We start from the raw sequence: 12,993 nt of genomic DNA, 5'->3' as shown, positions 1-12,993 counted from the left end.
AATGAGACACAAAGTAGTAGATGATTTAGCTATTTGGGCAGTAAAATAACTAAAGATGGTCGAAGTAGTGATGATATAAAATGTAGATTGGCGTTGACAAGGAAGGTATTTCTGAAGAAGAGAAATTTGTTATCATCAAGTATAATTTAAATGTCAGGAAGTCTTTTCTGAAAGTATTTGTATGGAATGGAGTATGGACATGAAACATGGACGATAAACAGTTTAGACAAGAAGAGAATAGAAGCTTTTGAAATATGGTGCTACAGAAGAATGCTGAAGATTAGATGGGTGAATCATGTAGGGCCTAACTAATGAGGAGGTACTGAATAGAATTGGGGAGAAGAGGAATTTATGGCACAACTTGACTAGAAGAAGGTATTGGTTCATAGGACACAATCTGAGGCATCAAGGGATCATCAATTTAGTACTGGAGGGAAGCATGGAGGGTAAAAACCTTAGAGAGAGACCAAGATATGTATACAGTAAGCAGATTCAGAAGGATGTAGATTGTAGTAGTTACTCAGAGATAAAGAGGCTTGCACAGGATAGAGTAGCATGGAGAGCTGCATCAAACCAGTCTTTGGACTGAAGACGACAACAACAATAACAATGGCCACAGAATGAAGGTTTCCCATGGCAAGTTCGTGCTGTCCACAGACTCAAAATATTGAGCCCTGTCGTCATGTAATTCAGTGGTACTATATGTAGCAGCTCCTCTGTAACTTACAGTTGCATTTCCACACAGTGTATCATAAAAGCACGTTGAGCACAATCAGATATATCTGTGCTCTCATCGAGTGCAAGAGAAAAAGTCGTGAAACTCTGGGCTTTATTGCTGAGTTGTGCCTCCAAATAATCTTCACTGTTGAAGATTTAATGGGACACCATTTCCTTTGAGAGACAATCATCTTCAAACTTTGCTAATTCCCTTGGAACTACACATTCTGCTACTGCTACCACACATTATTAAATGAAATGTCTTGAAAAAAAATGGTTCACCAGTTAGTGCTATCATATGAGCTACTTTGTAACTTATTTTATGTCTGTAGGTTAGACTCTAGTCTGTACTGTATGCAGATGATTGATGTTGTTTGCAAACTCACAACATAAAAGTAAAGTTCCACAAAAGGCAATTAACAGAAATGATCTTCCTTGATAAGTTTGAATGTGCCAGAGGGGAAAGTCTCTCACGACCTGGGTCATGACGAGATCATGACATAATTGCTGCTGCACAACTACACTGTAGAACCGAGTCCCAGGGAGAGTTCTGGTGGTTTCTGGGTGGCATAGCAGAATGATGCTGTGTAATACAGAGTCAGCACAAGCTCCAACAGATGGGACATCGTAGGCAACCAGTGCGAGTGGTCTGGAACAAAGCTGTGACTGCAACTGACAACTTGCGGTAGCACCACAGCTTAAGTATACCATGACAGAGGGACAGCCAGGGGCTCCTGATAACGATGTGGCCTGCAGATGCAAGATAGGCCACGAAAACAGCAACAACATTGTTGCTGTGCGTGCATCCTATGGTTGATGGTAACAGTGACTGGTGGTATCTGCTAGCGGTGACCCTGTAAACAGAGTGTTTACTATCAGCAACAAATCCAAACACAGGATGTGCTGACAGGATGTGTATGTGGCTACAGCCTGCAGAAGTCAGGGGCGGCAACCTGCAGGGTGTAGAAGGTGTGCCAGAAACAGGATTCGCTGAGGATGCTGGAGCCCAGCCCTGCGTGTACTCCAACTTGTTTGCACAAATTATAGCTTCATTTAGGATTTCTTCAGCAGCATTCAGCTGAAATAAATAAATGTACTACAGTAGTACAAAAAAGACAGTTTTTACAGTTATAAAACAATCTTCAATCACAATTTTTTTTCCTGTAACTGAAGTGATGTTAGTTCTAATGACCTGGGCAGTGGGCTTCTGTGACTAGTCATTTTTTTGTTGCTGTCACTACTCCACATTTGTGAGAAATAAACAGGTGGAGGTGCATTTGTTTACGTGTGCCATCAGACTAGATGCATGACGTCAACAGCCTCCAACACCACAGCTCGGAGCTGAGGCTGTGGGTATTCATGCCCATGGGGCAATTGTTGGAACAGCCTGCTCTAATGTGAGTAGGTTCACAGCAAAATTAAGAAACTTTACTGGCTTAATAACAGGTAGAGCATCTTGTGGCCTCCCTTTTCTCTCTGCTGATATACTGAAAGAACTGAATCATACTACATTTTGTGAAGGTTGTTCATCACACCTAAACTACAGTTGCCAACCAAATCACCAGAGGAGACAGCCTGGCCCTGATCAGGGTGTGTACCCAGTACACTCGACACACTCCACTTACAGTTGACGTTGACTCTCTCTCTGCTGACTCTTAGAAGTGGACACACACAGTTAGCCAGTCTTAAAACAACAGACTGTTACAGTTGACCACTTGCAGACAAGCTGCCATTAAACCAATGCAAGAGGAACCTCAGACCACTGCACTCAGTTGTACGAAGAAAATAATTGATGATGCCACGTTATCTGTAGTAGGAAAGTGGCTAAATTTTGCACCGACCTTGATGACCCTACTAACAGTGGTATTTATCAGAATGATGGAACAGTTTGCTATTGCTCATCCATGGGATGCTGCAGAGGAAATACAATATGAATGTGCTGTACACTTACTGTGGCTGTTCCACTAAAGCCAAACATCTCCAAGGGAGAGAGGGAAGCACTTAAGTAGCTACAAGAAGGTTCTTAGATAGTCATCCTCCCAGAAGACAAAGGAAATTGTACGGTTCTGCCATTGTCAAGAATACAGGCAAAAAACGTATGACCCATTTGAGGACAATACTTGCAAGAGAACCAAAGACAACTCTATGAACCGAGTAAAGAGGATGGCCATTGAGATTCTCTATCACAATACCCAAATAAGAGGACAGTGAAGAAACATTGTCCATGAGCAGCTGTGCCATCTGGAGTTTATGGACTACCTAAAGTCCTCAAGGAAGGAATGGCGCTCTGCCCAATTGTTAGCAACATTAGCACATCAACATATGAATTGGCAAAACACCTGATAGTGAGGTCCAGCCTCTCTTTGGACAAATGCCAGCATCACATATGGAACTCAGCACATTTCATCCAACAGTTCCAGACATTCCAACTGGGCCAAGAAGACCTCATGGTAAGCTTTGACATGGTATCTTTCTTCACAAGGGTACCTCTAGGAGACCCGCGAAGCCTCATAAGAGAAAAGTTTGGACAAGCACTAACAAACTGTTTTAATTCATGCTATGTCAGCCTGCTTTTTATATAATGGAAATTACTATGAACAAACAGCTGCAGTAGTGATGGGTTGGATGCTATCACCTGTGGTGGCCAGTATGTTTATGAAGGCTTTGGAATCAGCAGTCTGGAAGCCCTCATTCTTTTTGCGATATTTACATGATACATTCATAATCTGGCTGCAAGAATGACATTATTACAGGACTCTGTGCAACATATGAATTCACCACACCAGAGCATCAAATTCATGATAGAGATAGAAGAAAATAATTAACTTCCATTTCTAGATGTGCTTATCAAGCAAAGACCAGATGGCACATTAGGACACAGCATCTACCATAAACCAACACATATCAGTTTGTAGTTGCACACGTCCAGCTGTTATGCCCCTTCACAATGAGGTGTCCTAGGTACAGTAGTGTAGAAAGCATGCAAAATATCAGACCATGACAGCCTATCAGCCAAACTGCAGAACGTACAGGTAGTGTTCCATATGAACAGTTACAGTGACTGTCAGAGGTGCCTTGAGCCCAAAGAAGCCATTACCACAGTCTGTTGAGCATGAAGAGAAACTTGTTGTTTTCAATTGGTGAGAGATCTGGAGAATGTGCTGGCCAGGGCAGCAGTTGAGTATTTTCTGTATCCAGGAAAAATTAGCAGAATACTCTGGAAACAAAATGTCAAGTGCATCTTTTGCCACCACCCAAAACAAAAGCCTTTTTGGGATCAGTCAAGGATGACCTATTACTCTGGAAACAGGAGTTTACTGAATCCCTTGCCAGTGCAGGAAAATATATGTAGACCATACTGTGTGGATGGCACAGGAGAGATGCACTGTCACTTCTGACAGTGTATTCTAAAAGAGGCTGTAGAAATCCAACTGCTTGATGAGTTAATACACTACTGGCCATTAAAATTGCTACACCAAGAAGAAATGCAGATAATAAACAGATATTCATTGGACAAATATATTATACTAGAACTGACATGTGATTACATTTTCATGCAATTTGGGTGCCTAGATCCTGAGAAATTAGTACCCAGAACAACCACCTCTGGCCATAATAACGGCCATGATACGCCTGGGCATTGAGTCAAACAGAGCTTGGATGGCGTGTACAAGTACAGCTGCCCATGCATCTTCAACATGATACCACAGTTCATCAAGAGTAGTGACTGGTGTATTGTGACGAGCCAGTTGCTCAGCCACCATTGACCAGACGTTTTCAATTGGTGAGAGATCGGGAGAATGTGCTGGCGAGGGCAGCAGTCGACAACTTTCTGTATTCAGGAAGGCCTGTACAGGACCTACAACATGCGGTCGTGCATTATCCTACTGAAATGTAGGGTTTCGCAGGGATTGAATGAAGGGTAGAGCCACGGGTTGTAACACATCTGAAATGTAACGTCCACTGTTCAAAGTGCCGTCAAAGCGAACAAGACATGACTGAGACGTGTAACCAATGGCACCCCACACCATCATGGCAGGTGATACAGCAGTATGGCAATGACAAATACACGCTTCCATTGTGTGTTCACTGTGATGTTGCCAAACACTGATGTGACCATCATGATGCTGTAAACAGAACCTGGATTCATCCGAAAAAGTGACGTTTTGCCATTCGTGCACCCCGGTTCGTCATTGGGTACCCCATCACAAGCGCTCCTGACTGTGATGCAGTGTCAAGGGTAACGGCAGCCATAGTCTCCAAGCTGACAGTCCATGATGCTGCAAACATCGTCAAACTGTTCATGCAGATCGTTGTTGTCTTGCAAACGTCCCCATCTGCTGACTCAGGGATCGAGACGTGGCTGCATGATCTGTTACAGCCATGCGGATAAGATGCCTGTGATCTCAACTTTTAGTGATACTAGGCCATTGGGATCCAGCATGGCATTCCGTATTACCCTCCTGAACCTACCGATTCCATATTCTGCTAACAGTCATTGGATCTCGACCAACACGAGCAGCAATGTCGCGATACGATAAATCGCAATCGCAATAGGCTACAATCCAACCTTTATCAAAGTCGGAAATGTGATGGTACGCATTTCTCCTCCTTACATGAGGCATCACTATAACGTTTCACTAGGCAGCGCCAGTCAACTGCTGTTTGTGTATGAGAAATCAGTTGGAAACTTTCCTCATGTCAGCACGTTGTAGGTGTCGCCACCAGTGCCAACCTTGTGTGAATGCTCTGAAAAGCTAATCATTTGCATATCACAGCATCTTCTCCCTGTCAATTAAATTTCATGTCTGTAGCACATCATCTTCATGGTGTAGCAATATTAATGGCCAGTAGCGTAAATAAAGACAGAAGCCTTCAATTAAACAAGGACTGGGACTTTGCATTCAAAATGTTCAAAGCACAAGGGCGGTTTATGTAGAAATCTGCTCCTGTCATGGCAACTGAAGAAGACACAGACATATTGTCATCATGCTGACAGAGGCATGCATCCAGTTGCAGCCACAGTAGGACTGAGAACATTCGTTTGAACCACTACACCACGCTTCCTCCACCACAATACCAGGTTCGTGTCTGAACCGGCTGGCCAGAGGCTGCAGCTAAGGAGAGAGGATAGAAAGGTGGTATCCAGCAGAAAACAGTCAGTCATCTGGACTGACTGAATGTGGCAAGAAGTCAACTTGCCAAAATATCACATCTTCTAGATGATTGAGAAATATTCAAAAACGCTATACAGCAGTTCATCAAATGTTTTGGTTCTTCAGTGTTGTTCACAATTTTACTTTACAATTATACTGAAAATTTTTTAAGTTATTTGTCCATTTATTATTATTATTGGTTGTAGTATGGCACTTAAACTGGAGCATTTTTCAGGGAGATTTGAACAGTTTCTAAGGTATTTTCAGGTCTTTGCTTCTTCAGAGGCTCTTTGATGGATATTAGTCAGATGTTGTGAGGACTGAGGAATATATTAATTATTCTAGTTAGTCACACACTGGTTTGTGCAGTTAAGCTGTTATCATACAGTAAGTGTTATGTCATGTTGTAGAAGAAAAAAAAGTTCACAAATAAAAGTTCATAACTGAAACATTCTCTGAATGTCTGATGCATTTGTATTGTATCCAATTGTAATGTGGAGAAACAGCTCTGACAGTTTGCTCATTGGTTTGTAGTCATTAAATAAGATGGTATTCCTGAGGTTTATGGCATTATTTATGGATGTTGATGTAGTGATTTCATTTTGATTATGTAACTTTGGCATCTGACCTAGCTGTCTTCTTCATTTGCTCTGTGTAGTTGTCTCATGGAAGCACTACATGGAAAATAATCATGAACTGAGACATAAAGGAAGATTGGATTTTAATGTTCTGTTGACATTGAGGTCATTATAGATGGAGCACAAACTCAGAATATTTCAAACATGGAGAAGGAAATCGTCCATGCTCTTTCAAAGGAAACATCCCACCATTTGTATGGAGTGGTTGGTAGCTGAGTGGTCAGCATGACAGAATGTCAATCCTAAGGCCCAGGTTTGATTCCCAGCTGGGTCGGAGATTTTCTCCGCTCAGGGACTGGGTGTTGTGTTGTCCTAATCATCATCATTTCCTCCCCATCGACGCGCTAGTCATCGAAGTGGCATCAAATTTAAAGATTTGCACCCAGTGAATGGTCCGAATGGTCTACCTGATGGGGGAGGCCCTAGTCACATGACAATTTTTTAATTTTTTATTTATTTATTTATTTATTTTGGAGTGGTTTAGAAAAATCATGAAAATCTAAATCAGGATGGCTGGACCCAGTTTTGAATCGTCATCCTCCTGAATGTGGGTCCAGTGTGCTAACCACTTCGCCACCTCACCCACTACCAATATCTGGTTCAGCTGTCTGGTAAAACATAACCAAGGCTGCAGAAAAACCATATTAGCACAGCTGCATGCAATAAATGTGTGTTGCGAGTGTGCCATGAGTCAAGCCCATTTGTAAGCAGTAACCAACATCCCATTATTTTTTGCGTAATGTATCAATGTTTGCTCAGTTGATTAAGCTGAAATTGTAAGTTATTGGAGAATACAGCACACATACAATCAGTGAAGGTCTAATCATTATATTTTTGTACAGACTGTGGCTTTTTTTCACCAGGAAGGCTGCCATATGTTTTTTATTACCATTTGGATAATTTCTCTCTTTGACTGTCCCCTGTGAATGATAGATCACTCAGTTAACAACAATAGGGAAAAGATAGATTGCTTCTCACCACATAAAGGAGACATTAAGATGCGTAGAGACAATGAAAAAGGCTGCTAAAACACTGAAGCTCTCAGACAAAGTAGAAAACAGATTCACACTCACACAAGCATAAAACACACACACACACACACACACACACACACACACACACACATACACATGTCCAGTGTCTCCGGGCATTGAAGCCTGGCTGCCCAACATCTTAAAAATATGAAACAGTAATTTTATTATGGTAAATGTTCTGCGAGGTACCTGCATTACCAGTTACAGCAGTTAAATTTTTGGATAATTTATAGATGTAGGGATGACCGAATGCCATGATACTGCCACTGAAAAATGATGTCAGGCTTATTATTGTCCATATTCTGCTTTTGTATTTTGTATATAAATTACTTTTGGGAAATATTTTCACTAGTTAATTAACAGAAGTATCATTTACCACACCATTAACTCTTGTAATCTATTACATCATATATTTTACAGATGGACGGCAAAAATGTATCAAAAGATAGTTCAGAACCTGTGATACAGAAGTTACTGAATACACCAGCATCCATTCCATTGGCACATACACCATATACCTCTACATCAAACTGGAATGTAGCATCCCTTTTGATTCATAGAGGTCGTGATCACGGGCTTCCACCATATGTGCAATGGCTTAAGCTGTGTCCTATGTCATCTGACCATAGCAGACAAACGCACAACATTCCAGAAGAGAGTCTTAGTGTCCTTAAAAAAATCTACAGGTGAGTTAGTGGTTTCTGAAATTAACTGCTCACTTTCCAGTCACAGCAGGGAAGTAGAATGAAAACTGCATAACATGAAAGCCTGAGAACAAATATTATATATAATCATATATAAACTATGAGAGAGTTTTCCAGACATAAACAGGTATGTGCCTTTTGCAGTTGTAGAAGGTGCAGATTCAGTTCTCTGTATAGTGTCTAAGCTGACATACTTTGTTTACATCTCTCTTTCATTTTGGAGTATATCTAAGAGAAATGTTTTTTGTGTGTGTGTGTGTGTGTGTGTGCGAGTGTATACCTGTCCTTTTTCCCCCTAAGGTAAGTCTTTCCGCTCCCGGGATTGGAATGACTCCTTACCCTCTCCCTTAAAACCCACTTCCTTTCGTCTTTCCCTCTCCTTCCCTCTTTCCTGATGAGGCAACAGTTTGTTGCGAAAGCTTGAATATTGTGTGTATGTATGTGTCTGTTTGTGTTTCTATCGACCTGCCAGCGCTTTCGTATGGTAAGTCACATCATCTTTGTTTTTAAGTATATTTTTCCCGCGTGGAATGTTTCCCTCTATTATACATATATATATATATCATAGAGGAAAACATTCCACGTGGGAAAAATATATCTAAAAACAAAGGGAAGGGAGCGTTTGATGTGGAATGGGTGGCATTTGTCATAATGGAGGTACTGTTGCTTGTTGGTGGGTTTGATGTGGACGTCCGTCCATACCTCACCTGTCATTCAACAACATCTGTGCCTCTGTACTTCCGCCTCGACTGACATCTCTGCCCAAACTCTTTGCCTTTACAAATGTCTGCTTGTGTCTGTGTATGTGCGGATGGATATGTGTGTGTGTGCAAGTGTATACCTGTCCTTTTTTCCCCCTAAGGTAAGTCTTTCCGCTCCCGGGATTGGAATGACTCCTCACCCTCTCCCTTAAAATCCACATCCTTTCGTCTTTCCCTCTCCTTCCCTCTTTCCTGATGAAGCAACCGTTGGTTGCGAAAGCTTGAATTTTGTGTGCATGTTTGTGTTTGTTTGTGTGTCTATCAACATGCCAGCACTTTCGTTTGGTAAGTCACATCATCTTTGTTTTTATATATATAGTTTATATGCAGTATGTACCTAAAACTGACAAAATACTGTTCATATGGTATTTCAAATAATTTTATAATCCATGTTATAGTTTTCAGTCTGTGGATTCAAATGGTATACTTCATTTTACTTAAAACCTTGTTAATTAAAAGAAATTGCATTCAAAATTGTTGAAACACCATTCTGTAGAAAAACTTGTGTGAGCTAATCAGCGGTTTCGAGAGAATTGACACCACTTATTAATACGTCCTGATTTCATTTTTTCCTGTAACTAATTTTCTTTTTCCAGTAATGTATTAACTGAGAAGACACTTGTAATTATAGTTTGGCAACACCCAAAGTTATTTTTGTCATTTTGAGACCTTGTGCTTCTTTGATTCCAGGATTTGACTTTATTCTTTTGTTGCCCTAATTTTTCTAATCCTGATAATGCCTTATGTTATACAGTTAAGCCATTAATTAAGAATTTGAATAAATTGTCAAAATTTAAAAGATGGCCATCTTACATGAAAATAGTGCCATCTTACATGAAAATAGTGAATCCACCGTGAAGGCATACAGTGTGTTAATCAGATAATACCCTGACCTTTGATACTTTCCTAAACAAGTATCATTTTGTTAAACTAGATTATTGTTGGATTTAATAGATCCATTCTATTTCTAATTCTGACCTGTTTCATTTTATAAACTACTAGCAAACCCAGTAGTGCTTACAGTTGCTAAATATGTATTGGAATTGGATATATGTCGTCATCTCCTTCTAACACCCCCTCCTCCCCCCCTCCCCCAGATCTCTCAGTCTGTCACCTCCTGCACCCTCTCTCTGTTCATCTACCCCCCCACCCCCCTATATCTCTCTGCACCTCTTCCTACCCCTCTCTCTGTCCATCTACTCCTTCCCTTTCTCTGTATCCATCTGTGAAGATAATAGCTTCAATGACAGTATTTCCCATTGTTTTAATCTACAAATGGACAATCCAGATTACGTAGAAGAAAACAAAACAGCGCATCCTTGTGTATACAATTTTTATATGTTAAAGAACATTTATTAAAGTATCATGTAAAAGGTTGAAGTAAATCAGACAAGAGATTTTTGGTAACAACTTTAAGTAACAACTTGACTTTATATAATAGTATAGATAATGTAATTATCAAAATCACAAAATATGACTCCAATCTATATATACTTCACTATCAAAATCTCAAAATATCATGACACCAGTCTATATATTCTTCACGTGACCCAAAAATCCTCAGTCCAGGCTTAGCAATCATTGTGATAATATTGCGTAGCAATTTATAATTTGGTAATTTTTTGTGTGAATCTATGTCTGATAACCGCACAGTCATCACCTTTGTTTTTAAGCAACCACACAATTAATGTTTATGTGATAAAAGTCCACGAGTTGCAATAATTTTGTTACATCTCTATGAAATTCATGACTGTGTAACATACTGCTCACATCTTTATTTGTACTCGCTATTATACATCAAAAGCAGTGAATTATTTGTGAATAATTAGACATGTATGTGTGGAGCTGTACTTTGTTTACCTCCCTTGTGAACTGTTAACAAAGATACAGTTATGTTCATAAACTTCACTGAATAGGGAGTTAGGCTGACATTGTCATGTGTGAATTCCAAGGATATGCAATTGAATTGTATGTGAAAATGAAATATTGAGACATGTTTGTTGTGAACTTATCTGAGACTATCAAGTTATTGTGTTATTTTCTGACATTGAGAAGTGGGGTTACTTGCTGTGTTGAACCAAATGACAACTATGAACTGATAGTAGTATAGATAACTACATAAAGAACTTGTCACCGCTTGGTTTGATTAATGATAAAAAATAAATCTGAAAATAAGTGAAAGAAATATCTGCACTTGAGCAATGTTTTGGGATAGGTCATGTGAGTGTTTTGTAAGTAATCACCTTTCAAGATTGACTGCTTTTTTTCACTGTCATACCAAAGTCTGCCACCAGCTTTAACTGAAATTAAACCTGTGTAATCATTCCATCTCATACCCTCAGATATCTTACATACAAGTGTTTACACAAATTGACTGAGTCCTATATAGCAGTAGGTAACTAAAGTAGTTAAGTAAATATTAAGCTAAAACAGCAACTGCTTAATGTAACTGAGGAAACAGAAATTTTGTTTCTAATTTACATGGTTAAACTTAGCTGCATTTCCATGAATAGTATTAAGCAGTATAGTGATACTTTGCCACTAATATAGTGTATGGATTAAGTATTTATGATTCTCTTATCTTCTGGTAATGTATATCTTGACGCACACTTGACTGTCCTCCTTCTTGATGGGTCCACAGAATACAAATGAATGAATGAATGTGCCCAAGGCACTGTTTCTTTAGGAGCTTTGTTATACAGACAGTATACCTTGAAGGGTCTCTCCCATCATGTACTGTCCAGTGTATACACTGAAGCGCCAAAGAATTTGGTGTAGGCAGACGTATTCTCAAATACAGAGATATGTAAACAGGCGGAATGTGGCACTGTGATCAGCAACACTTATATTAGACAAAAAGTGTGTGGCACAGTTGTTAGATTGGTTACTGCTGCTACAATGACAAGTTATCAAACTTTAAGTGAGTTTGAACGTGGTGTTATAGTCGGCGCATGAGCGACGGGACACAGCATCTCCGAAGTAGCGATGAAGTGATGATTTTGCCATACAATCATTTCACAACTGTACAGCGAATATCAGGAATCTGGTAAAACGTCAGTTCTCTGACATCACTGTGGCCAGGAAAAGATCCTGCAAGAAGGGGACCAATGACAACTGAAGAGAATCGTTCCACGTGACAGGAGTGCAACCCTTCCGCAAATAGCTGCAATTTTCAGTGCTGGGCCATCAAGAAGTGTCAGGATGCAAACCACTCAACAAAACATCATCAGTACGGGCTTTTGGATCTGAAGGTCCACTCGTGTACCCTTGATGACTCAAAGACACAAAGCTTTACCCTCGCCTGGGCCCGTCAACACCGACATTGGACTGTTAAGGACTGGAAACATGATGACTGGCCGGATGAGTCTCATGTCAAATTGTATTGAGCAGATGGATGTGTGTGGGCCTGGAGACAGCCTCATGAATCCGTGGACCCTACATGTCAGCAGGGGACTGCTCAAGCTGGTGGAGGCTCTGTAATGGTGTGGGGGGTGTGCAGTTGGAGTGATATGGGATCCCTGATACGGGTAGATACGACTCTGACAAGTGACATGTACGTAAGCATCCTGTCTGATCACCTGCATCCATTCATGTCCATTATGCATTCCAATGGACTTGGGCAATTCCAGCAGGACAATTTCGACACCACACACATCCAGAATTGCTACATAGTGGCTCCAGGAACACTCTTTTGAGTTTAAACAGTTCCGCTGGCCACCAAACTCCCCAAACATTAACATTATTGAGCATATCTGGGATGCCTTGCAAATTGCTGTTCAGAAGAGATCTTAACCCCCTCATACTCTTACAGATTTATGGACAGACCTGCAGGACTGATGATGTCAATTCCCTCCAGCATTGCTTTGGACATTAATAGAGTCCTTGCCACGTTGTGTTGTGGCACATCTGTGTGCTTGCCCCTACATAATATTAGGCAGGTGTACCAGTTTCTTTGGCTCTTCAGTGTATATAGTGCTTGGTAA

General features: G+C 40.5%; 1 protein-coding gene across 1 annotated transcript in view; it reads left to right on the top strand.

The window, feature by feature from the left end:
* The window catches only part of LOC126457994 (uncharacterized), a 375,721-nt gene that overhangs the window by 250,765 nt on the left and 111,963 nt on the right, over positions 1 to 12,993 (top strand). The window contains exon 11 of the mRNA XM_050094761.1: positions 7,966 to 8,231. Within this exon, the coding sequence (XP_049950718.1) occupies positions 7,966 to 8,231 (266 nt within the window). The remainder of the gene's footprint in view (positions 1 to 7,965; positions 8,232 to 12,993) is intronic.

This window comes from Schistocerca serialis, chromosome 2 (genome assembly GCF_023864345.2).
Source record: "Schistocerca serialis cubense isolate TAMUIC-IGC-003099 chromosome 2, iqSchSeri2.2, whole genome shotgun sequence".
In the NCBI taxonomy this organism is placed as follows: Eukaryota; Metazoa; Arthropoda; class Insecta; order Orthoptera; family Acrididae; genus Schistocerca; species Schistocerca serialis.
This window is presented reverse-complemented; position numbering and strand designations above follow the sequence as displayed.